The sequence below is a fragment of the Salmo salar genome, chromosome 20 (assembly GCF_965601325.2).
Source record: "Salmo salar chromosome 20, fSalSal1, whole genome shotgun sequence".
Taxonomy (NCBI): Eukaryota; Metazoa; Chordata; class Actinopteri; order Salmoniformes; family Salmonidae; genus Salmo; species Salmo salar.
The window spans coordinates 52,440,999-52,467,500 of record NC_138310.1 but is presented as its reverse complement, the minus strand read 5'-3'; the positions used below and the strand labels follow the sequence as shown (position 1 = coordinate 52,467,500).

Genomic DNA, 26,502 nt, shown 5'->3' with positions numbered 1-26,502 from the left:
CATTCGAAAAAGGAAGAACGATGCTTCGCCGACCTCCTGTCTCCCCACTCCACGGTTGAGTCCCAAATGGCACCTTATTCCCTATATGGTGCACTACCCTATATAGTGGCGTCAGGCTAGTGGGGATCCTAATGAATCAACCATTTTTACTAGCGCCGATAGGGCTTTGGTCAAACGTAGTGCACCATGTAGGAAATAGACTGCCACATCTTTGCTCAGGTGCCGAGGCCTATTTAGTTCATTTCAGTTTGGAAGCAGCATCTAACACAACTGTGCAGTCTTTGTACATGGCCAGGCCTCTGAAGTAGTTGTAGATGCTGGGTGTCAAATATATTGGTACCCTTTAATTCAATTTCTTCAACCCAAAACATTTGGAAATTGAAAAACGTTGTGTTTATACGTGTATTTGTTTGATTTACAGCAGCAAAGGACTTTTTATTTTATTTATTCTAAACTGAAATTGAGATTTTTCACTTCAATTTCAAAAATGGCTTGTACTAAATAATCTGTAATTTAGGTGGCTACAGGGTAAAAAAATAAATAAAAGCCATTCAACCAGTTTGAAAAGAAAAAACAGAACATTCCATTTCATTGCACTCCATTGTAAAGTGCCAGGGTGCCAATATATTTGACCGTATCTGTAAGTGTACCTGAGTTTTTCTGGTTGGTGATAGGCTTGCCCTCTGTGGGGATGGAGTGCTGGAATATGTGCACGGTGTCCTGGACCGTCTGCCTGTGCAGACACACCTCCAGCGGGTCGATGCACGTGGACACGTTCTGGGCCAGCAGGTACCTGGGCTCCGCCCGCAAACGCTTTACAAAGGAGGCAATCTTCTCCTGACTCAGACCTGAGGAGGACAAGCGAGAGGTCGTAATTTAAGGAGACAGGGTTAGCCTGGTTACCGGTCTGTTTATGCTCTCTTGCCAACTCCAGAATGGAATTCTCATGCCAGACATTGTTTGGCGTGACAAGGAGTTGGCAAGAGAGCAGAAACAGATCTGGGACCAGGCTAGGACAGGGTTTATTAGAAATGGAAACAGTCTGGATGAAACAAAGTGGTAAAGAGCTGTAATATAGGGAGGATGTTATTTGTGTTTGACCTGGCAAAGAGACAATGGGTTCCTAATTGTAGCGGGACAGGACTAATAAAGTTGTACTGTATCGAATTGTCAACAAAGTGGCAAAAGGATCTTTCAAATAATGCCTTGCCCCGCCCTCATCCACTCCACACCAGACAAGGTGGTACAAAACAGTTCAGTATTAAATTCAAATATGCCCGAGCTCACAAAAGTGTTCTCATCCTATTTTCACAGGAATTATCCATATACAGTGCCTTCAGAAAGTATTCATACCCCTTGACTATTCCACATTTTGTTGTGTTACGGTCTGATTTCAAAATGGATTAGATAAATGTTTTTCCTCACCCATCTACACCCAATACATCATGATGACAAAGTAAAAACATGTTTTTAGAAATGTTTGCATATGTATTGAAAATGAAATAAGTACTCACACCCCTGAGTCAATACTTAGTAGAAGCACCTTTGGCAGCAATTACAGTTGAGTGTCTTTCTGGGTAAGTCTCTAAGAGCTTTCTAGACCTGGATTGTACAACATTTGCCCAGAATTGTTTTCAAAATTCTTCCAAATTGGTTGTTGATCATTGCTTGACAAGATCTGAACATGATTGTCTTAGATTTTCAAGTAGATGTCAAAACTGTAACTCGGCCACTCAGAAACATTCAATGTGTTTGGGCTGACCCCATTTAGTCGACTGATCAATTGTTTGGTCGATAAGCTGTTGGTCGACCGAGATTTCTTTAGACGAGCAGTAGCAACAACAACAAAAAATCATAGTGTACCTGTCTGATTCGCACCTGTCTGAGTGAACTGAACCATTGTGGAGGCCGTGGGGATGACAAAGTCCATCACTCTAAGACATGTGCTACTGAAATTGTATATGGTAATATTACGTAAGAACAATTGTGCAACACTAATAAAAAAGTATATTATTTTACAACAAAATGTGCTTTCTCCCGCGATGGATAGGGGTCGCTGTCCTCGGTTCTGAAACATCAGTGAGCTGTTGAATTGGCTCCTTTTCCTAGACCATGTTGCCATGTGCATAATAGCAAAGTTAACCAGCATATTAGTGTTGAGAACAATGCGGCAAAGGCAACAGCGGAGTCAGGAGGTGAGAAAACAGCCCTTGCCTTAATTGTCTAAGAAAAGTGAGGAGAGAAGAAACCCAAACTGAATTGTCTGTAATCAACAGCCTAACTGTTAAATGTGTCTGGCTTAATAAATCATCCATAAATAAGGGACATGGAAAAATACACGTGTTAAAATGTCGACCAAATGATTGGTCGAAAGAACAGACGACTCTTGGTCAACCAAGCCCTACTGTGTTCTTGGTAAGCAACTCCAGTGTAGATTTGGCCATGTGTTGTAGGTTATTGTCCTTCTGAAAGTTAAATTAATCTCCCAGTGTCTAGTGGAAAGCAGACTGAACCAGGTTTTCCTCTAGGATTTTGCCTGTGCTTAGGTCTATTCCATTACATTTTTTATCCTGAAAATCTTCCCACTCCTTAACAATTACAAGCATACCCATAACATGATGCAGCCACTACCATGCCTGGAGAGTGGTACTCAGTAATATGTTGTATTGGATTTACCCCAAACATAACATTCTGTAATCAGGGAAAAAAGTTAATCGCTTCGTCACATTTTTTGCAGTATTACTTTAGTGCCTTGTTACAAACAGGATGCATGTTCTGGAATATTTTTATTCTATGCAGGCTTCCTTCTTCTCACTCAATTAGGTTAATATTGTGGATTAACTACAATGTTGTTAATCCATCCTCAGTTTTCTCCTATCACAGCCATTAAACTCTGTAACTGTTTTAAAGTCACCATTGGCCTCATGGTGAAATCCCTGAACGGTTTCCTTCCTCTCCGGCAACTGAATTGGGAAGGACATCTGTATTTTTGGATTGACTGGGTGTATTGATATACCATCCAAAGTGTAATTACTAACTTCACCATGCTCAAAAGGGATATTCAATGTCTGTTTTTTTTACCCATCTACCAATAGGTTCCCTTCTTTGTGAGGCATTGGACAACCTCACTGGTCTTTGTGGTTGAATCTGATTGACATTCGTTGATCGGCTGAGGGACCTTACAGTTAATTGTATGTGTGTGGTACAGAGATGAGGTAGTCATGGCAACAACAAAAAAACAAAAAATGATTATTGCACATAGAGTGCATGCACCTTATTATGCTGTTTTCTTACTCCTGAACTTATTTAGGCTTGCCATAACAAATGTGCTCCGCAAAATAAATATCAGCCTGCGCAGAGAAGCACGAGATTGAACTTCACTCAACTTTCTAGTTTTCCCCGTCAGTTAACATTATGAACATTTCCATTTACTGTTGGAATTGTGATCTGCAATTGTGATCTGCAATATTAGCCACTTTCAATACAAGATACAGACACAAAACGATCTATGCAAGAATTAGTATGCAAAACTAACCATGCAAGAGATTTGGTTGTAGGCAGAACACATCTGATTAGGATTCTATTGTACTGACAGGCACGACTCAGGCCCGCTCTTTACACAGACCGGTGCGACATAACCAATCAGAGCTGCAGTAGGCCTATATGCAAATTGACCATTGCCATATATGGATATGTGCAATTCACTTTGAACTGGACTGTGTTTACAGCATGAGCTGTCATGAGAAGATGTGCTTGTTTTGAGATCAGTGAGAGCTACATGTAGCCACGTGTGCACATTTGTTCATATCCTTTGCTAGTTTGTGAGTTATTAGCCCAGGTATAGATCATTTTTAGTCAGCAATGGGGGAGTGATTGCTTCCTACAAGAGCACAAAACACGTGGCTAGAAATGCACCTTTGAAAAGTGAGTCAAGAGCTTTTTTTGTCTTAAAGGGGCAGTGTTGTATTTTGAGATATGCTTGAATAAGCTAAGGAGCCAACAGGCAGAGGGTAGCATAATTTGCCTGATTCTCTGTAATAATGGTATGGGAATAATGCTGCATTTATTTTGTAAATTAGTATCTTGCATCAAACACCTCCTTGTCTGAAGGACAACTGGATAAACAGGTTAATGTCAAGCCCTGCATGTTTTTTCCCCAAAAGCCTCATGGAATGTAGGCCTACATTGAACACCACACATTGGCTGCCACTGTAGACTGAATGATAGCACTGCTATATTTCCATGATAAAATGTTAGGGATGCATTTTCTCCATTGTTTTTGATGGTAGGCCACTCTGGTAGGCCTACATTATGATCAAATAGCCACAGTAGCCTACTTGACCACTGTTAAAATTGTAACTTAAAGCAGGTACAGCCTCAGTGTTGACAGTAAACACGTGCAGGAAGTTGCACCACATTTTCACAATGTTCAAGTTTGCACTCAGCAGGCCTGAATTTTGCTCAGTGCCTAAAAATGTATGGAACATTGATGTAGGCTAGTGACAAAATAATAATCTATTTAATCCACTTTAAATTCAGACTAACAACAAAATGTGGAAAAAGTCAAGGGGTGTGAATACTTTTTGAAGGCACTGTACTATATATGTGAAACTAGAACTCTCTGTAGTAGTGGTACACTGATAAAATAATACTGGTGTGTCATTCCATTCTGAACAGCAATTAAAAACAGAGAAGACCATTGCTTAATCATGCATACTGCCTGACTCAAGCCCTATTGTTTCTGGTCCTTTAGGCTATTTTCCATGACAGAAAAGTTTAAATATACTGGCTATTCCTGGGGTGTATTCACTAGTCTACACCGTAGTAAAGCATAGCAAACGGTGTGCAACAGAAAATATTTTGGAACAAAAACTTGTGTTATTATTTTTGACAAATTGAGGTAGATCCCTCCCTGTTTCCTACAGGGATTGACAAACTCACATGCCTCAATACTCCATCTTTACCACTGAAGTTGGAGAAGTCATACCTTATTCCCTGCTGTCAGCTTGCTTCAGTAAATGGATAATAGAGACCCTATTATGAAGACACCGATTTAATCAGTGTACATAACCAAGAGGGGTGTGTCGCCATACAAACGCAGGGATAGGCTGAGAGCCCATTCCAACGCAGCCTCCACAGAATGGAAAAGCTTGAATGGGAATGACTGTCAGTGTCACTTTAGTTTTGTATGGAAAGGTGCCAAACTGGTGTCTAGCCTGACTTGCAACTTTACATAGGAGTTGTTATATAGCTTTTATGACTGACTTAGCATCTTTTATAGTCTTTGGGTGCAAGTCTTTCAGAGGTCAACAAGGTACCAAATCAAACAATAAGATCAAAGTCTATCACTATAAACCCGTTGTCATATAGTGTCAAACATCCTTCCCAATCTGGTAGCCTAATGTTTTATGGTGCCAGGGAGGGCATATCCTGACAGCTTTGCACAAATCAAAGTATTGGGTTGGTCGTGCACTGCCTGCTTGTTGACAAACACTGCTTCCAACTGTATTAAAGGGAAGGCAGGAAGACTTCCCTAAGAGCTTAAGGTCGCTGGTTCGAATCCCGAGCCGGCAAGGTGGAAAAGCTTCCGTTATGCCCTTGAGCAAGGCAGTTAAGCCCCACCAACAACTGGTCCCCGGGCGCTGATGACGTGGACGTAAGGCAGCTCCCCGCACCTCTCTGATTCAAAGGGTTTGGGTTAAATCGCGTATCGGTTTTTCCTTTATTGACTTGCACTGGATAATGCTCACCTAAAAAGTTGGTTAGAAAGAAGGCAGCTCAACTTGCTTGCTATGTTAACTTGCTTGCTATGTTAACTGCTCAAGGGCATAACGGAAGCCTTCCTGCTAACAGTTATCTGCCAAGCCGATAGTTGGCTAACGTTACATAGTTAAGGAACGTTAGCTAGCTAGCTAGTTACTAGTAACCATAAACTTTTCTGGCATTGATAGCTGTGAAGACGTTGGGTGCCTGTGCTGATGTTGGTCGGCTAACGTTAGCAAGCTAGCTAACAATATCTGTCATGTCATTAGCAAAGTGAAAATACACATAAGCAAACTGGCTGGTTAGCTAAGCTATGTTACCTAACTTAGCTAACTGGCTAGCTAATGGTCTATCTGAAAAGTGATATAAAGCTAGCTAGCTAGTCGGCTAACGTTAGCTAGCTTGCTAGACACTAGCCGGCTACGCAAATGAACCTCACATGCTGGCTATACAAGTAACAATGAATGAAATAAGAGAAAGTAACACATTACATACCAGTCTCCATGTTTACGAAGAGGGTTAGCAAGTGTTTCTAAATGTCTTTAAAAGTCACCGGCTCTTTGTTTATCTCATTCGCCGACAGTCAGTCCGATCAGAGTTCCAACAGGAAACAGGAAACATGATTATTACAATGTAACCCCGTGTCGTCGTCGTCCCCCCCCCCAGTGTCTGTCCTAGCTGTGTAGTTACATCATATTCCAATACTCTCAATTACATTGAATGTATTATTTTGATAGGTTTATAATCCTGATTTTAAAGGAGTTATTCATTAAATGAAATTAAATTGAGTTTCAGTCAGAACTGTTTAGGATTTGATTAATATTAACAGACAATGGCAATTGAGTGGACTGGTGCATTTTGGCACCAATAGTTTCTCTAAAATAGAAATAAACACCCTTGGCATAACAGTTTCAACCGCTTACCGATCACTGTACCTGTACACAGCCAATCTGTAAATAGCAAACCCAACTACCTCATCCCCATATTGTTACTTATCCTCTTGCTCTTTTGCACCCCAGTATCTCACATCATCATCTGCACATCTATCACTTCCAGTGTTAATGCTAAATTGTAATTATTTCGCCTCCATGGCCTATTTATTGCCTTACCTCCCTACTCTTCTACATTTGCACACACTGTACATAGATTTTTCTATTGTGTTATTGACTGTACGTTTGTTTATGTGTGTTGCTGTTTTGTCGTACTGCTTTGCTTTATCTTGGCCAGGTCGCAGTTGTAAATAAGAACTTGATCTCAACTGGCCTACCTGGTTAAATAAGGTGAAATAAAAAAAATGAATAGAAAACATGCCCCTTGGCATTTAATAGTATGCCTGAGACTGGTGAGGACATGGGACCTCATATTAGAGGATCATCAGAGTCAGTACAGTTTAAGCTCTATACCAAGTTATTCAGTTGAAATGTGACAATCATTGTGGAATGTATGTATACCGTTCTTATTATTCCGTAATAACTCATTTTGTTGCTCTAATTTTACATTTTGAACTACCTTGCGGTTGGCCTGAATTGGTTCGAAATATAGCCTAGGGTGGATAGAAGCAACAAGGAGATTTACTATACAACATGGTCCATGCCATTACACAATTTTCCATTGAAATAGAAAAAAATGAGATTCAATGTACAGACACAATCAAAAACCTACACATTCAACACACTCTCTTCTTGGTTTCCATGGAAATGTATTCTTTAGTAAATGTAATGCTGAATGTATTTTCTATCTAAGGAGTTAATAATTGTGCCCAGCCCACAGATTTCGGGGTTCAGCCTGAGGAAGGATGTGATTTGTCTTTTGGAGTTGGAGAGAGAGAGCGAGAGTGTGTGTGTGTGTGTGTGTGTGTGTGTGTGTGTGTGTGTGTGTGTGTGTGTGTGTGTGTGTGTGTGTGTGTGTGTGTGTGTGTGTGTGTGTGTGTGTGTGTGTGTGTGTGTGTGTGTGTGTGTGAACTTCCTTCCTTACTTCCAACTCGACTGAGGCAGCTGGTGGAAACCATTTCGCAATTGCGGAGAGTACACTCCCAATGAGGGAGAAAAATGTCATGAGAAAGTGAGAGAACAATTGAAAAACGAAGAAAAACTATTTGTATACGCCTGGTAAAAGCACAGTAGTTATTGCGCTGATAATGTTCGGTCCAGCTTCCTGAGGCACCAGGATATGTCTTGGGGCTGCTCTATGGAACCCGTCATGAGCTCATACAGGAGAAAGTAACTAGAAGGGGAACGCTGAAGAAAAACGTACTATTCTAAGGGAAAAAAAGACATGTACAACTGTCTGTTTCTCTCATTGACCTGTCTATGCATTCTCCCGGGTAAGTCCAACTACTTTGTTTAGGATTCCTGACAGTTGTGGATATAACCTTGGTTTTAAAACCATAAGTAGGATGACCAACAAACACCTGAAACAGCTATCTAGGATGTCACTCAAGAAAAGGAAGGACAAGTAATCAATCAAACAATCTAATCAAAATTGATGTACCATCTGCTTTCCTACAAAAGAGGTATCATGAGAAATAACTACTCTCAATTAGTTCTCTCTCATTACTATAAATGTTGATTGCTATTAGGATAGTCATTGCTGTAGATGCTGCTCCTCTATTGTCTAGTGAATTGTTTATATCATATTTATGTGTTCACTTTTTTCAACTTTTGTTCCCTCAGGTTATGATGCAGAGGAGTGTGTGACTTCTGTCTTGGCAAAGAGAAGTTCTGTTAACGTACCAAAGGGGGGCACTCTTTCCCTATCCTGTGTTGTTCAGCATTGTGGAGATGATGGCTGGACAGGAGGATGGGGTCTGTCAACAGAGGGACAGTTCCTTCTCTTTAGTCCCACTCCAAGGCATCATCTCTCCAACGTCACGTTGACAACCAATAGAACCTGTCTGCTCATGGACATCCTCAACGTCAACCAATCAGATTATGGAATGTACCAATGCCAGATCACCTGGGTTGAGGGATACACCAGCGTTGGACATATGACGCATGTGAACATTACTAAAGGTAGATATGGTCCTTCTATTGTTAATCAATTTCATGCAAGTAATGTACAGTATATATTTATTTTTGTCAACGCTTTGTAAGATTTACCCCCAAAATAACATCACAATCACAGAAAATGACCACTCCACATTCCGAGATGACAAGTAGACTGGTATGTGCTATGACATCATTGATTTTGCTGTACCTTTTCTCTGTAGCCATACCACCCACATCCGTGTGGAAGGGCTATTCCCGGGTGGTGGTGTATGTAAGTATCTGTTTGGTAATCACCCTGGTTTTGGTTCTGGGTCTGGCTTGCTATATAAGGTCAAAGGTCCCCTCTCAGCCCCCACCAATACCACCACCTAACCCCCCACCACGCTCCCGAAGCGCACGCAAGGACAAGCCCCGTAAGACATCTCTTTCTTTATCGATACAATTTCATAACATCTTGCTGCAGTATGTTGACATTCACATTTCTACCACAGTACTGTACATGAACTTGATATCCATTTGTACAGTTGATCGTGTCTACTGCTTGTTTAAAGGCCAAGTCTAATGCTAATTTGTGAAGTGCCCAATTAGGTGTGCATTAATTCTGCTTTTGACTCATATATTTTCTTTGCAGCCACACCCAAGCCTAAACCAAAGATAGAGGTGGGTATACTTTGAATAATGGCTTCTGAATGCCCTTATCCTTAACCTTTTTGTAGAATGTTTCCTCGGGCTAACTTGAGTGTCTGTTTTCTTACAGTTGGTCTATGCAGCTCTTTCAAAGGGCTGCCTTGAACAGCCGAATCCTAATCCTCAACGAGAAGCTGCACAGCCTACAGTCTACTCCTCTCTCCGCTTCTCCTGACCAGGGGAAGTTCGGGGGGGGGGGGGGGGGCCTAAATGTGGAGTATGAAATAATTTTTACATAACTAAGTTTTGCTATCTTTTTTTACATCCGTTATAGACAGTGGCAATGCGAAACACTAATGATTATGAACATGGTCTTTTGGCTGCTAATGCCTGCAATGCAATGAAGAAAACGATATGACAACAATAACGTCTAATGTAACTGGCCACTCTAACAGTACAACTGGCCCCAGCTTGGCCCCCCCAGTTGAAATGGTCTAGAACTGCCACTGCTCCTGACTCAGTCAGACTTTATATTGTAGAGACCTCAACCCAACTCCTATCTAGCACACACTGGTTGAATCAACGTTGTTTCCACGTCATTTCAATGAAAGTACGTGGAACCAAAGTGGAATAAGGGAAAGTGAAAGGGGGATACCTAGTCAGTTGTACAACTGAATGCATTCAACTGAAATGTGTCTTCCGCATTTAACCCAACCCCTCTGAATCAGAATAGACATCGAATTGACGTCTGTGGCCAGTAGGTAGTGACCTCGTCAAATGGTTGGATCTCTTGGCGTAAAGGCTTAGGCGTTGGGTTGACAGTCGCTGGACCCGGGTTCGAGTCCTGACCAAGGCTATCCCCTGAATTCACAACCATATTCACCTCCGCATGATGTAACAGACTGTTGTGACCAAGTGGTCACATTTCAGAGCTCTGGATTGAATGATTTCAGATGTGTTCTGATTTTGTATGTGTCATGCAGTAACTGCTATCCACGCACTCAGCTAGATCATGATGCCATGTGAAAATCATCTGAGAATATAATCTATGTTCAATGTTCTAAATAATGATTTATGCAACTGTCTTTTATTTGTTAACACTGTAATTATGTCATTTGTGGAAACTACTTTCTCTGCCATGTGTTTAAATAAACAAACTAGAGCTGATGTTCCATACCAAAATATTGCCACTGCTAAGCAAAGTAGAGCGACTTGTATTAAATGTTTCCCCCTCCAAACAATATTCCATGTAAAGCAGACCTGGGTTCAGATACTATTAGACATATTTCAAATACTTTGAGTGTTTGCTCTAGCCTGCCTGGAGGACCAGAGGGGTGAGGTTTTCAGATTTTGGACTATTCCATTGGTCCATTAAGCCAGGCAAGCTCAATCAGGCACATATATACATTATTTAAGATGATTTCAAATGGTATTTGAACCCAGGTCTAAAGCATGCCATGTCCCTTTTATAATTAATTAACAGACAAGAACATGTAGATATACCTCTGTTCCTTCCTGTGGGGTCACTGAATTAAGCAACACAACACAAATTGACACAAAATACAACATTTTATTTTATAATAAATTCTTAATGGCACATTACATAACGAAATATACATATACATTTGTAGGCTTTTTAAATTAACATTTATTTTCATTTGACCTATTTCATTAATTTAATCTGCAATTACATTTTACATAACATCAATAGCAAAAGATAAAATCAATAAATTATGGCCTTATTAACAGAGAGCAGGCTGAGGGGCACTTGTGGATGCCCTCTACGAACTAAAAGACTAGTTCCTATTTAACTTTCTGCCCTGCTCAACTTTCGGAGTTTTTGTGTACCACATAACAGAACTCCAGTCACAAACACTCCAGCGATAAGAATGAACCTCTATACAGCTTTAGTGCATGGATATTCTCCCAAACTCAAATATGATTTGGTCACATCAATGGAGACCTTGCCATTTCGATGCGTTCCTGGGTGAAGACATTCACACATGATTCGTTTATAATCATATAGCTTACAACAAGGTCAAGTTGTATTATAATATCTTTTGGAACTACAATGCGCTAACATTGTTTTTTTTTTAACATCAACTGTTTTTTTCTGTTTGCTTTTAGTTAAGATTGAAAAATGAACCATCGAAATCACAAAGCGTTCAATCACACTTCCAAAATATGTAAGATCCCTTTAAAATATTCTCTGGCCAATTATTTATTTTTGGAGAAATGTTAGTGAGAGAAAAAAAAACATTGTGAAATGACTTGAACTACTAAAAATGATTTGCATGGAGCAGTCTGTGTGTTTCTCAGCTATGCATCCTTTATAAGCATACATGTTTTCAATTAACATTGATTAACTGGGTGAAATACAACTGGATGTTTGTATAAGGACATGTGAAAAGCAGACCTGGGTTCAAATACTATATTAAACCATTTCAAATCCATGATCTGTGCTTGATTAACTTGCCTGTCCGAAAACTGCAAACCAGGCAGGCTAGAGCACACACTCAAAGTATTTGAAAGATTTCAAATAGTATTTCAACGCAGGTTTGGATTCATCAGACACCCACAGCTAAACATAAACCAAATAAACCAAATCCAAACTCTCTGCTCAACCTCTCACATAGTGAGAAGCACATGGAAGGTGAAAGGGTTTCAGATAGATTGTAAGGCGCGACTTTGGCTAAATTAAGCTTGTGACAGAGCGCAATGGCATTTTTCTTTTCATGTGAGCAAATCTCCACAAATAGAGCTTTTGGTTTATGAGGATCAAGTCCCTTTCTTCTGCAGCTTAAGACAAACTTGAATACTTCAAAACGGTTTGATGAGGATTGAGTCATAGAGATAAAGACTGTATCTATCAATTCCGTGTCAATTCAGGAAGTTAACTAAAATTCCAATTCCAATTGTCCTCATTATATTCATATGAGATAAAAAAAAAAAAAAAAGGAACGGAAATGGAATTGACCCCAACCCTAGCATCTATCACTATTGTGGATTGATCCATTCTATTGACCTGCGTTGACTGTGCAGCCGATACATACTGTATGTGAGGCCAAGGGGTTAGATGACCAGCATTACAACAGGTGACTCAAAAAGCAGCTAAACTACTGCAGCAAGAACTCCTTGTTAGGCAATAGAGGAACTGTCCCCAAACAGACATACTGGGGCAAAGGCAAGAGAGACAGTCCGCCAGGTTAACAACAACATCCCTTTCTGAAGGATAGTACAACTTACACCAACCTGGACCCAGATATGGAGATCAGAACAGAAGAGGACAACAGTAAACAATCTCTGTAATCTGAGAGATGAGTGCAGCGGAAAAGTGACCTATCACCACAGTTTCAAAAATCAATGACGATGAATGTTGTGAGGTTAAAGGCCCAGTGCAGTCAAAAACGAGATTTTCCTGTGTTTTATATATAGTTCCACACTATGAGGTTGGAATAATACTGTGAAATAGTGAAAAGGATGATAATGCCCTTTTAGTGTAGGAGCTGTTTGAAAAGACCTCCTGAAATTTCAGCCTGTTCTGCTGGGATGGAGGTTTGGCCTGTCTGGTGACATCACCATGCGGTAAATTGGTTAATAGACCAATAAAAAAGAGAGTTCCAAACCTCTCTGCCAATAATAGCTCATTTTCAGTTTTCCCTCCCCACAGGCCTAGCAAAATTCTTGCTTGAGAAATTGCCTTTTGCTAAGAAGCTATTTTTGTTTCTTTTTGACAATTTTAATTGAAAACAATCACAGTAAGGTACTTAATTGTTACCCAGAAATGATTAGATATTGAGATAAACATGCCTGCATTGGACCTTTAAACCTTGCCTTGTCTAGATGTATCAGGTTAATGTTACAGATTAGTATTTTAATCAGACCAGCGGCCAATAAAGATGTGGTGTGATGTCAGCAACACATGGAACCTCTCACTGTGAGCTATTTCTGTACCAGACATGTCGAGAGAGAGATACTGAGAGGAACCTTTTTTTCACCACTTCTTAGTTGACTCACAGGACTCTTCCTCCTTTCCAGCTCAGTATCTGTCTGCGTGTGTGCTCTTAAGTCATGAAGTTCCCTTAAGTCATGAAGTTAAGTACATTTTGGGATTCCGTTGTGATGCGTTGGTGATGTTGGGGATGTGTTTTTGCTCCAACAGCCAGTTTGTCCCTTTTTTGGAATATCCAGATTTTTACTCGGACTGCAATAGAAAGTAACATAAATGTCCCATTACAACAATATCGTCATCATCATCATCACTATTCTAATGAGAGATCAAGCTGACAGGTTAATGCAGGATCTCTAGCTAGATAGTGTACTAAAGATAAGAGATGAGGTATGCAGAGCAGACAGTGTAGTGAAGGGACTGTGATACAGAACCTAGCTCAGAGCAGACAGTGTAGTGAAGGGACTGTGATACAGAACCTAGCTCAGAGCAGAGAGTGTAGTGAAGGGACTGTGATACAGAACCTAGCTCAGAGCAGAGAGTGTAGTGAAGGGACTGTGATACAGAACCTAGCTCAGAGCAGAGAGTGTAGTGAAGGGACTGTGATACAGAACCTAGCTCAGAGCAGAGAGTGTAGTGAAGGGACTGTGATAAAGTTTTGCTACTGTCCCTGATGCTGTATCATATCCTAATGACTCTGGAGGAGAACAGTGGGTCACTTCAAGACTGCATTAACTGAGCAGTGTGTTTGTCACACATGTGGCACGATAGAGTAGAGTACAGTACAGTACAGTGTATAGTAAAGTATATAGTATATTTTAAACTGAGCCCTGAAAGCTGATTGGCTGACAGCCGTCGTATATCAGACTGCATACCACAGGTATGACCAAACATATTTTTACTGCTCTAATTACGTTGGTAAACAGTTTCTAAAAGCAATAAGGCCCCCTGGGGGTTGGTGGTATATATACCACAGCTAAGGGCTGTATCCAGGCACTCAGCGTTGCGTTTAGCCGTGGTATATTGACCATATAATACAGTACAGTATAGTATATTACAGTCTAGTACAGTACAATATAGTATGGTACAGTACAGTATATTACAGTATAGTACAGTACAGTATAGTACAGTGAGACATCACTTACGGTTGTGGAGTGGCTCATCTTGTCAAAGCGGAACTTCAAGTTTGACCTCGGAGACATCTTACTCTTCACATCTGGAGGGAGAATAAGATAAAGCCTCCGTTAACAGAGGAATACATAGTCTATTATTAAGTTTCAATCACACATTGAGGATGAGGAAACATACTCGCAAACAATCACGCAAGTAACGTGTGCTTCCTGATAGTAAAGAATGTGAACAAACCCACTACTGCACTCTACAGTGTAACATATGGATACAGAGGGCATAGAGACCTACAGTATATATATAACAGAGATGGTTCAAAACCATACTCATGTGTTGAGCAAGCCTGATAAATTGCAGAATGCCTAGACTTTAGCCCAGAGGGCTAACACGGTCTTGTGGTGCGCAGGAGACCCAGGTTTGGATCCTGGTCAGTCACACCTAGGTGTTGTGTCGTGTATCAGTGTTACCTGTGGGACTGCGACACATGATGAGGGGGGTGGCCGAGCCTTGGCTCTCCACGCTGAGGGAAGGGAAGGGGCTGAACACGGACGACGAGGCTATGGATGGGTGGATTCCCTGGGAGAGGAAGAGGAGGAGGAGGATGTCGATGTGGAAAAAGAGAAATAGGAAGGAGAAGAGGAAGATGAGGATGAGCTGTCAGGGTGAGGGTAGTCATCTATTTGTATCCTTCTACTGTCACACACACTACAGAGTAGGGCTACTAACTCAAGGCCGACAGACTTTAGCTGGAATTACTACAGATGGTCGGTTTTCAGCACTGTGCTGCTCTTGTGCTCTCCAAAACTGCTCCAGAGGGACACACAAACTCCAGCCTTAGGTTAACAGAGTTCTGTTCAACAGCAAAACTGTAAACTGAGCTGCGAACTCTGGAACAACAGTTTTGTGTGTGTAAACACTTATCTGTTTGTGTAACGTGTGTATGATACAATAATGATGTGACATTCTCATCCTTTGCCAAGCGTGCGTGATTGACAGCCAACACACTATGATCCAGAGAGAGTGACAGGAACCATAATTGACTTAATCACCAGCTGTCATGATGTTGCATCCCCTCTATTTCTTCTCTCAGTGCTGCCAGATCCTCTCACATCATTCCAACTGTGCAATTTGTTGATGCCTTCATGCAGTTAATGATAAAACAAACACGGTCCATATACAATTCATCATTTTGGATCCCACCACTTCTGAGCACCGCAGGCGTATGATCTGCCCAATCATGTGCCAGAAGCACCATGCCAGTCCTGATCTAAATGCTATGGCTCACCCAAGCCCCCCTCAACACACCCCACTCCCCTACCCCTCTGCTCTGCTCTACAGCCACCTCTCGCCCAATCTCCCAGCCCACCGCCTCATTGTCCCCCTGCCTCCCTACTCCCTATCCCCCAACCCTCAGTCCATCCTCCATACGCCCTCAGCACAATGCCTCAAGGGCCTCCCCCTCCCCAGCCCCCTGTCTCTCCAGTGGCGTGGCTGCGGGCCCTCACAGTGTCAAGCTCCTCCAGGGCCTCTCCCTCTCCGGTGGTGCTGCTGAAGCTGCTGGTGCTGGAGGAGGAGCGGGAGATGTTGGGTCTGCTGTTGTTGCAGTCCTTCAACTTGAGGAACGGCCTGGTGACAAGAGGTAGAGGAACAGCATTAGAGGAGAGGAGAGACGAGGAGAGGGGATGGGAGGAGACGAGACGAGAGGAAAAGATAGGAGAGGGGAGGAGAGGAGAGGGGATGGGAGGAAAAGAGACGAGAGGAAAAGAGAGGGGAGGAGAGGGGATGGGATGGGAGGAGAGGTTTACAAAGCATATGCACACCTCATGCACACCTTGTGTGTTCATGTTCAGTGTTTTGTTTGTGGTTCATCTCACCTCTCCTTGTTGGGGCAGATCTCTGGCGAGCTGGGGTTGGACGACGTCTCTGATCTCCCTTCCTGTCCGAGCGGGCAGATGTCTGGGGTCTTTTGGTCACTGTAACAACATACAGACCAAGTTAGCAGATATGACAAATACACAATGACATAACAAAAGCTTCAGTATTAGTGATGGTAAATACACAAACCAAAAGTTGACCTGAATGCAAAGCCTGGTCCCAGATCTGTTTGTGATGTCTTGCCAACTCCTATGGTCATTAACAAAACAGCCCAAACAGATCTGGGACCAGGCTATGGAAAGCCTGCTGACCTGCGTGCGTGTCTGTCCGAGGGGCTCTCTGTGCTGGAGTGGAGGCGGGGGAAGAGGCCTGAACGACGCTTCACTGGACTCTTTAGGGGAGACTTGGCTGACAGCATTGGTGGCTGGAGAGAGAGACACAGCACTAACAAGCAGGCAATATACAGCTTTAAGAGGCTGATAGAGCTCAATTAAGGCAGATTTGGGCTACATTGTGATGGACCACTACCCTTCACATATAAAACAGTTGAAAATACATCAGTACACCGATAATATGATTATGTTACATGGATGGGACTGTTTGCAAAAGTACATGTTGATATCATGACTCATTGGAGCAAATGTTTGCAAAACATGCAATTTACCACGAGTATGTGTATGTCTAGTTTTATTTGTTTGTAAATATGACTTTATGACCTCAAGCACTCTCCCCCCCCCCCCCCCCCCCCACTCACCGAGAAGGTACTCTTTGTGCACTCGGTGCTCTGCGGCAGCCCCCCTCCACTCAAGCTGGCCGGGACCCCCCCTCCCACCCCTGGACTCCGGTGACGGTGGGACCCCACCATGGTCTCCATGGAGTGACTCCGGACGCGCATCGCACGCTAGGGGACAGGGACAGAGACGGGGACAGAGACGGGAACAGAGGAGGGAGCGGTGATGGAGTGAGAGAGAAAAGAGGACAGAGGAAGAGAAGGGAAATGAGTACAGTCATTATCTCAGCACACAGTTGAGACAAGCACAGTACCCCTGGATGGAGAACATGTTCTGGGGTAAAGGAGCCTTGCTTAAGGGCCCAACTCAAGGGGGAACATCTTTAGGATGTGAACCCAGCAGCCCTCCAATTGCCAGATCAATTCACCCCATTTTTTCCAGCGCCTGGCCTGGGATTCGAACTGGTCCAACTACCTACTGCATCCTGCAACTAAACTCTATCTGTGTACTCATCAATTTCCAAAGCACTTTGAATGTGGTGTGTATTAAACTCTCATGGACAGACTACGGAAACATCGAGCACATGACCAAATTATGCAAGATTAGGTGAGTATTATAGATTATTTTTAAGTATTCTATTGATAATGTGGTTGGGTAAAATTAATGTATCAGATATTGATAAAATCAGATTTATGTTCATGGGAAAGATCAAACCTGCTATTACAATATACTGTCAGCAGAGAGTGCACTTCTCCTACACAGAGGAATAAGGAGTGCAATGCAGTGCATGGATAGTGAGAGATATGACTGTAAAGTTACCAGTGTTGGGGAGTAATGAACTACATGTAGTTCAACTAGTAATTAAACTACATTTAGCAGCAGCTTGATGGTAGTTGAATTAAATTAGAATCTAGGTAGTGTTTCAGTAGTGTTTTATTAGTGGAACTACACGCTACTTTCTTTTCTAAAATAACATAAAATATGGATAAACAAGAATTTCCTTTCTTTTTTGGCATCAGACCTGCCTAATTCACAGTTGAAACATGTTTGGCAGGCTAAATTACACATTGTGTTCGCATCTTGACTCCAGAATCATCCCGTTTTTTTTTGGCAATTTGTAGTCTACGACATTTCAGATTTAGCTATGATAATGTATCACAAAGTAGTTTGGGTGTAGTGAACTACTTTTTCAAAGTAGCTTTCGTTAAGCAAACTACATCGGTCTTAAAGGTAGCTTTAGTGTACCTTAACTTCTTCCAGTGTGAAGTAATTGGTAGCTTGATAAAATATATTTTCAAAGTAGCTTCCCCAACACTGAATATGACTGATAATGATGTTTTGTGTACTAGGGTACTATTTGAGTTCACTGAAATCGTGAAGGAAATCATCACAAGCCTTATGATAACGTGCCATCACTAGTAGGTCAGACTAAGGGAAATAGGGACACTGGGTTTCAATGTTAGTCTCCAGGGCATAAAACACAACAAACAAAACCACCGGAACATTCTTTATTGAGTGTTTCAATGTTTGGAGATGATTTCAATATGTGATATGCTTTGTTCTGATTCTCAGTCAGTTTGATACAGTATCTGCGACGACAGGTAATAGACAATGACTGCTGTTGTAGAGATGAGCACAGCATCCCCAGTGGTTGAATGAGTGGCATGCAACACACACCTCCACACTGCCTGTGAACACAGTGAGACACCATATGGTCAGACAGTGGGGATAGGGGAGGGAGGGAGAGCGACGGGTAAGGTGGTACGATGATTAACATCCCGTAATCTCAACCAACAGCAGCGTGGCGGGAGACAGAGAGGGAGAGAGGGAGAGAAATACAGGGGGTCCGTGTGTGTGCGTGTGAGTGAGAGAGAGAGACGGAGAGAGAGGGAGAGAGAGACAGAGAGAGAGGTACACAGAGAGAGAGGGAGACAGCGAGAGAGAGGTCGACAGAGACAGAGCGAGCGAGAGAGAGAGAAAGACAGGGCGAGAGAGACAACATCAGTAGACAACTAGATAGGTGAAAGAGAGGGTGCGGGACAGGTTCAGACAGGTTCAGACAGGTTCAGACATGGTGTCAGATGACGAGGTAAAGAACTGTGTTAAAGAGTCACCTTGAAAGACTCCAGCAGTCCCCCATGGCCCCCGTTCTCCAGCTTGTCCTCCTCCCCAGCCTGGCCAAGCCCCAGAGTAGTCTGGGTCTGTCTGTGGAGCTCATCGTGAAGGTTATCCAGCAAAGCAGCTCGCGTCCGCCCCTGGAACACAGACACCAACAGACACATGTACACACACACGCATAGAGACACACAGACACACACAGACGCACAGATGCAAGCAAACACACACACGAAACAACACCACCACGTATCATTTAAGAAGCAGTTTTAGAGGTGATTGAGATAGATGAAAGAGATTGAACAACACATCCAGGGTGTCTTGAGTCATCTGCCCCTCTCACCTCTAGCTTGGCAAACTTGTCAGACTTGTAGCAGGCGTTCTCTGCATTGATCAGCTTTGTCAGCAGGAAGTCGCGGAACTCAGGACCCTGGGGAGAGAGGAGAAGGGGGGGGGGGGGGGGGGGGGGGTGACTTTCATCAGCACCATACTTATCATCATTTGGTCGTCTGGAGTCGACGGGACGAAAAGGAATGATACAGCGCCTTCAGAATGTATTCACAAAATGTTCCACATTTTGTTGTGTTACAGTCTGAATTTAAAATGGATTAAATTGAGATTTTGTATCACTGGTCTATACACAAAACACCCCATCATGTCAAAGTGGATTTATGTTTTTAGATAAAAAGTATTTCTAAATGAAAAGCTCAAATGTCTTGAGTCGATAAATATTCATAGTCTTTGTTATGGCAAGCCTAAATAAGTTCAGGAGTAAAAATGTGCTTAACAAGTCACATAATAAGTTGCATGGACTCACTCTGTGTGCAATAATAGTGTTAAACATGATTGTTGAACGATTACCTCATCTCTGTACCCCACACATACAATTATCTGTAAGGTCCCTCAGTCGAGCAGTCAATTTCAAACACAGATTCAACCACAAAGACCAGGGAGGTTTTCCAATTCCTGGCACAGAAGGGCACCTATTGGTAGATGGGTATAAATATTTTTTCCAAAACTTGCATCTTGTATGCAACAAGGCACTAAAGTAATACTGCAAAAAAATGAGGCAAAGCAATTCACTTTTTGTCTTCAATACAAACTTTTATGTTTGGGACGTATCCAACACAACACATCATTGTGTACCACTCTTCATATTTTCAAGCATGGTGGTGGTGGCTGCATCATGTTATGGGTATGCTTTTTTAGGATAAAAAGGAATGGAATAGAGCGAAGCACAGGCAAAATCCTAGAGGAAAACCTGGTTCAGTCTGCTTTCCAACAGACACTGGGAAACCAATTCACCTTTCAGCAGGACAATAACCTAAAACACAAGGCTAAATATACACTGGAGTTGCTTACCAAGATGACATTGAATGTTCCTGAGTGGCTAAGTTACAGTTTCGACTTAAAATCTACGGCAAGACTTGAAAATGGCTGTCTAGCAATGATCAACAACCAACTTAACAGAGCTTGAAGAATGTTAAAAATAATAATTTGCAAATATTGTACAATCCAGATGTGCAAAGCTCTTATAGACTTTCACAGAAATACTCACAGCTGTAATTGCTGCCAAATGTGATTCTAACATGTATTGACTCGTGGGTGTGAATAGCTATGTAAATTAGATATTTCTGTACTTCATTTTCAATACATTTGAAAAAATGTCTAAAAAGCATATTTTCACTTTGTAATGGGGTATTGTGTGTAGATAGATGGGTGTGAAAAAAATATAAATTTACCCATTTTGAATTCAGGCTATTACACAACAATATGTGAAATAAGTCAAAGAGTATGAATACTTTCAGAATAAACTGTATATGATGGCAGGTTTCTCATCAAATTTTCACTGTAAATAACAATAGGAAACTTTAACTCCATCTCTCTCTCTCTCTCTCTCTCTGTATCTTTATCCCTTTCCTTCAATCTCTCTCTCTCTTTCTCTGTATCTTTATCCCTCTCCTTCAATCTCACTCTCTCTCTCTGTATCTTTACCACTTTCCTTCAATCTCGCTCTCTCTCTCTCTGTATCTTTATCCCTCTCCTTCAATCTCTCTCTCTCTCACTCTGTATCTTTATCCCTCTCCTTCAACCTCTCTCTCTCACTCTGTATCTTTATCCCTTTCCTTCAATCTCTCTCTCTCTCTCTCTCTCTCTCTCTCTCTCTCTCTCACTCTGTATCTTTATCCTTCTCCTTCAATCTCTCCCTCTCTCTCTGTATCTTTATCCCTCTCCTTCAATCTCTCTCTCTGTATCTTTATCCCTCTCCTTCAATCTCTCTCTCTCTCTGTATCTTTATCCCTCTCCTTCAATCTCTCTCTCTCTCACTCTGTATCTTTATCCCTCTCCTTCAATCTCTCTCTCACTCTGTATCTTTATCCCTCTCCTTCAATCTCTCTCTCTATCCCTCTCCTTCAATATCTCGCTGTATCTTTTTCTGTCATTTGCCCTCTTGCTTACCTTCTTGAAGACTGCTGGATTGGGGAGAGGTGGGCCAAACGGAGGTACATCCTCCCTCGCTGTAACAGACACCTGCCGGCACAAAGCAATTCATGTCACACATTTACTGTATAGAGAGTCTGGCTGTGGTAACTGCAACAGTGTAGCTTCCGTCCCTCTCCCTGTCCCAACCTGGGCTTGAACCAGAGACCCTCTGAACACATCGACAACAGTCACCCTCAACGCATCGTCACCTATCGCTCCACAAAAGCCGAGGCGCTTGCAGAGCAAGGCGAACAACTACTTCAAGGTCTCAACGCGAGTGACGTCACCGATTGAAACGCTACTAGCTCACACCGCTAACTAGCTAGCCATTTCACACCGGTTACATAATATCCATGCCTTAAAGGCCCACTCCGTAATAAATAAAAAATAAAATTTTGCAAATATCACATAGTGAGCCTGTAAGGCTCATAGTAGGATATAGTACTGACCTTGTATGTAGTGTGTTCAGTACCAGGGTTCTCCACCTGCACCAGTACATACGCATGGAGGAAGTTGGAGGCGATCATGTCAGGCACAAAGGGGGTGGCGTCTTCCTGGAAGACCGCCGCCACGATGTCATTTCCTATGTGCCTCTTCCTCTGGAGCTGAGGGACAAGAGCACAGTGTTCTGTAAACAACTTAGGACTGTTTGACTGTATGTTCTACAGTATAATTAGTCACAAGTATTAGAGAAAGGTGTGAGGTGAGAGGGAAGAGGAAACAGAGGGTGTTTATGAGTGACACGCACACACAAAACACCTACTGTAACCACTGTTATTATGCTGTGTGTGGTGTAGCGTGTTCAGGACCTGTTGTACGTCTCCCTCAGTGAAGGGTAGTTTAGTGGAGACGTGGAACATCATCTCTCTCTGTCTGAAGACGGTGTAGACGGACTCAGAGCCTGTCTGACCGTGAGATACGTCCAGACCACCACGGAACCTAGGAGCACAGTGACAACACAATACGATTAGCATTTCCATGACGTTCAATTATTGGGTAGGGCCAGGAGCATTTCCTGATCACGTGACAGGGAAAACTCCTGGCCCTACTCATGATGAATGGTAGCAGGGTAGCAGTATATATCCTTCCCTCCCTCCATTCTCCCTCTCTCTCTGCATGAACTCTCTCTCTCGCTCTCTCTCTCTGTGTAGTACCTACATGACTTAGATAAATAAAGGTTAAATAAAAATAAAACTCTCTCTCTCTCTGTCCCTCTCAGTATTGGAGTAGTAGTAGAGTTGTCTCTGTGTCTCTCTCTCTCTTTCCCTCTCTCCGCCTCTCTCTCTCTACCTCCTTCTCAGAAGTAGAGCAGAAATAGTAGAGCAGAAATAGAGTTGTATCTACAGTACCAGTTAAAAGTTTGGACACACCTACTCATTCATTGGTTTTTCTTTATTTTTACAATTTTCTACATTGTAGAATGATAGTGAAGACATCAAAACTATGAAATAACACATATGGAATCATGTAGTAACCAAAAAAGTGTTAAACAAATCAAAATATATTTTATATTTGAGATTCTTCAATGTAGCCACCCTTTGCCTTGATGACAGCTTTGCACACTCTTGGCATTTTCTCAACCAGCTTCACCTGGAAAGCTTTTCCAACAGTCTTGAAGGAGTTCCCACATAATGCTGAGCACTTGTTGGCTGCTCTTCCTTCACTCTGCGGTCCAACTCATCCCAAACCATCTTATTTGGGTTGAGGTTGGGTGATTGTGGAGGCCAGGCCATCTGATGCAGCACTCCATCACTCTCTTTCTAGGTCAACTGGCCCTTACACAGCCTGGAGGTGTGTTGGGTCATTGTCCTGTTGAAAAACGTCATCCCAAACCAGATGGGATGGCATATTGCTGCGGAATGCTGTGGTAGCCATGCTGGTTAAGTGTGCCTTGAATTCTAAATAAATCACTGACACACTCACCAGCAAAGAACCCCCACACCATCACACCTCCTCCTCCTTGCATCACGGTGGGAACCACACATTTGGAGATCATCCGTTCACCTACTCTGTGTCTCAGAAAGACACGGCGGTTAAAACCAAAAATCTCAAATTTGGACTTGTCAGACCAAAGGAAAGATTTCCACCGGTCTAATGTCCATTGCTCGTGTTTCTTCTTTAGTTTTGCTGTCTTCACTTCTATTTCACAATGCAGAAAATAGTAAAAAATAAAAACCCTGGAATGAGTTGGTGTGTTCACATTTTTTACTGGTACTGTATGTCTCTCACCCCTTAAAGTCATTCAACTCTATGTTGTCTCCCAGAACACTGAGGAACTCTCGGAAGGCTGGCGTCTCCTCGTTGTTCCCAAACAACTCTTCCTCTGACGTCTAGGATGGAACGATGAGAGGAGAGTGGGATGAGGAGAGAAGATTAAATGGGAGAGTTGTTTACGTATGGGGTTCTATGCACAATGCAGGTTACAGGGCGAAAATAAATAGCATGGGATTGATAAGGAATAAACTGAAACACCATTTGGCAATAAAAACCTGCATTTCACACTCACCTGACCAAACTTCTGGTAGATGACACCAAACTTAAAGGTATTGTTCACTTCATGTTCGTCATAACCTACTATCAACTGAGAGCCCTGAAACCAAAAACAACAAAAATGATAAGGATGTGCACGTACATAGAATATCCAGTTATGTGATAAAGTCCCTCCATGACTCGGGCAGACATTTACACTACATATACAAAAGTATGTGGACACCCCTTCAAATTAGTGGATTTGGCTATTTCAGCCACACCCGTTGCTGACAGGTGTATAAAATCAAGCACACAGCCATACAATCTCCATCGACAAACATTGGCAGTACAATGGCCTTACTGAAGAGCTCAGTAACTTTCACCGTCATAGGACGCCACCTTCATAGGACGCCACAAGTCAGTTCGTCAAATTTCTTCCCTGCTAGAGCTGCCCCAGTCAACTTTAAGTGCTGTTATTGTGAAGTGGAAAAGTCTAGGAGCAACAACGGCTCATCGTGAAGTGGTAGGCCACACAAGCTCATAGAATGGGACTGCTGAGTGCTGAAGCTGTAGAGCGTAAAAATGATCGGTCCTCGGTTGCAACACTCACTACCGACTTCCAAGCTGCCTCTGGAAGCAACATCAGCAAAATAACTGTTCGACAGGGAGCTTCATGAAATGGGTTTCCATGGCCAAACAGCCTCACACAAGCCTAAGACCACCGTGAGCAAAGCCAAGCGTCAACTGGCGTGGTGTAAAGCTCGACACCCTTGGACTCTGGAGCAGTGGAAACATGTTCTCTTGAGTGATGAATCACACTTCACCATCTGGCAGTCCGATGGACAACTCTGAGTTTGGCCGGATGCCAGATGAAAGCTACCTGCCTAGTGCATAGTGCCAACTGTAAAGTTTGGTGGAGGAGGAATAATGGTCTGGGGCAAGTTTTTCATGGTTCAGGCTCCTCAATTCCAATGAAGGGAAATATTAAGGTTGCAGCATACAATGACATTCTAGACGATTCTGTGCTTCCAACTTTGTGGCAACAGTTCGGCAAAGGCCCTTTCCTGTTCAGCATGACAATGCCCGCGTGCACAAAGCGAGGTCCGTACAGAAATTATTTGTCGAGATCAGTGTGGAAGAACTTGACTGGCCTGCACATAGTCCTGACCTCAACCCCATCGAACACCTTTGGAATTAATTGGAATGCCAGGCATATCGCCAAACATCAGTGCCCGACCTCACTAATACTCTTGTGGCTGAATGGAACCAAGTCCCCGCAGCAATGTTCCAACATCTAGTGGAAAGCCTTCTCAGAAGAGTGGATGTTGTTATAGCAGCAAAGGGGGGGGGGGGGGGGGGGGGGACCAACACCACATTAATGCCCATGATTTTGTAATGAGATGTTCGACGAGCAGGTGTCCACATACTTTTGGTCATGTAGTGTATGCCTATCACGTCTGGGGAGGTCAGGGTTGTATTCAATAGGCACCAAACAGAAGAAAAAAAACGACTAAAACAGGGCGGGACTACTTGGACTTGTCCAATAAGAAATGCTAATTTCCATTTTACAGCTGTAAAAGTTTTCCGTTGCATGCTCTAATGAACATGACCCAGGACCACTGTGGGTTGATTGTGGCCATTTTGAAAGGCAGTCAGCTGAGACCGGTGGGGGATGGGAGTGGAGGAGAGGGGGAGCAGTCTGAGCAGACTGTCATAATAACAGATGAGTTCTACAGGACCCGGAGCAGAGGCACAACAAGCAGCTCCATCATCCAAATGACCTCTGAAGAGATGAACAGCTCCTGGATCAGATCTGTCTTTAGCACTGCCAACACCACATCAGTAAGAGAGAACAGAGGGGTCAGGCTGTATAGTGAACCAGGTGGAAGTTGGATTATGTTCATTAAGCAGCAAATGGAAGAAAAGGGACTGAAAAAGCGAGAGACTACTTGGACTTATCCAATAAGAACCACTTGTGTTCCATTGCAAAACGTTTTGAAAACGCTGCATGCCCCAAAGAAATAGAACTGCTAGGAAATGATTTCTATAACATGACCTAATGAACACGACCCTCCTTCTATGGCTACTGTAGTAGAGGTGGAAGCGCCTGGCTGAAAGGAAACTGTGGAGCAGACTCACTCTGGGGTACAGGACCGGGTTGAACTTCAGGCCAGTCACATCGTCGCAGAGAAGCTGAAACACAAACAAAAAGATAGATACAGATTCATTTGAAACCACAGTGACGGAAACAAATCGATTTTAGGTTAAAGGGGCAATCTGGGATTGGTACATACCTTTTTGGACTGTTCAATTAAAACTAATATATATATAATGTATAAATTAATCATGAGCTTACTTCAACTGTCTTAACGCA

General features: G+C 42.6%; 3 protein-coding genes across 11 annotated transcripts in view; 1 reads left to right on the top strand and 2 right to left on the bottom strand.

Moving 5' to 3' along the window:
* Positions 1-6,415, bottom strand: part of LOC106580795 (bleomycin hydrolase) — a 20,047-nt gene extending 13,632 nt beyond the window's left edge. For both annotated transcript variants that reach the window (XM_082966512.1, XM_014162229.3), the window contains exons 1-2: positions 6,259-6,415; positions 651-848 (exon numbers count right to left, since the gene is read on the bottom strand). In XM_082966512.1, the coding sequence (XP_082822638.1) occupies positions 651-848; positions 6,259-6,268 (208 nt within the window). In that variant the 5' untranslated portion in view covers positions 6,269-6,415. The remainder of the gene's footprint in view (positions 1-650; positions 849-6,258) is intronic.
* Positions 6,416-7,229: 814 nt separating this feature from the next.
* LOC106580897 (uncharacterized) lies at positions 7,230-10,544 on the top strand. Its single transcript, XM_014162429.3, has 5 exons — positions 7,230-8,086; positions 8,436-8,774; positions 8,972-9,163; positions 9,382-9,410; positions 9,508-10,544. Exons 1-5 carry the CDS (start codon positions 8,038-8,040, stop codon positions 9,610-9,612), a joined length of 714 nt encoding a protein of 237 aa, XP_014017904.1. The 5' UTR covers positions 7,230-8,037; the 3' UTR covers positions 9,613-10,544.
* A 383-nt stretch (positions 10,545-10,927) lies between these two features.
* Positions 10,928-26,502, bottom strand: part of LOC106580794 (rap1 GTPase-activating protein 2) — a 109,244-nt gene continuing 93,669 nt past the window's right edge. For 7 of the 8 annotated variants that reach the window (XM_045703602.2, XM_045703601.2, XM_045703600.2 and 4 more), the window contains 15 exons: positions 26,268-26,321; positions 24,166-24,249; positions 23,889-23,989; positions 22,469-22,598; positions 22,109-22,264; positions 21,636-21,707; positions 19,519-19,605; positions 19,175-19,315; positions 17,084-17,230; positions 16,641-16,753; positions 16,329-16,427; positions 15,960-16,080; positions 14,922-15,030; positions 14,472-14,542; positions 10,928-13,581 (listed from right to left, as the gene is read on the bottom strand). In XM_045703602.2, the coding sequence (XP_045559558.1) occupies positions 13,573-13,581; positions 14,472-14,542; positions 14,922-15,030; positions 15,960-16,080; positions 16,329-16,427; positions 16,641-16,753; positions 17,084-17,230; positions 19,175-19,315; positions 19,519-19,605; positions 21,636-21,707; positions 22,109-22,264; positions 22,469-22,598; positions 23,889-23,989; positions 24,166-24,249; positions 26,268-26,321 (1,494 nt within the window). In that variant the 3' untranslated portion in view covers positions 10,928-13,572. Of the gene's footprint in view, positions 13,582-14,471; positions 14,543-14,921; positions 15,031-15,959; positions 16,081-16,328; positions 16,428-16,640; positions 16,754-17,083; positions 17,231-18,554; positions 18,749-19,174; positions 19,316-19,518; positions 19,606-21,635; positions 21,708-22,108; positions 22,265-22,468; positions 22,599-23,888; positions 23,990-24,165; positions 24,250-26,267; positions 26,322-26,502 lie in introns of those variants that run through there. The other variant, XM_045703603.2, reaches the window with a different exon arrangement.

Excerpts from the sequence above, each read along its gene's own strand:
- LOC106580897 (XM_014162429.3), top strand. The coding sequence starts at position 8,038 with ATGTACAACTGTCTGTTTCTCTCATTGACCTGTCTATGCATTCTCCCG. Across the intron at positions 8,087-8,435 it reads CTGTCTATGCATTCTCCCGG|GTTATGATGCAGAGGAGTGT; the intron begins GTAAGTCCAACT and ends TTGTTCCCTCAG. Across the intron at positions 8,775-8,971 it reads GCATGTGAACATTACTAAAG|CCATACCACCCACATCCGTG; the intron begins GTAGATATGGTC and ends TTTTCTCTGTAG.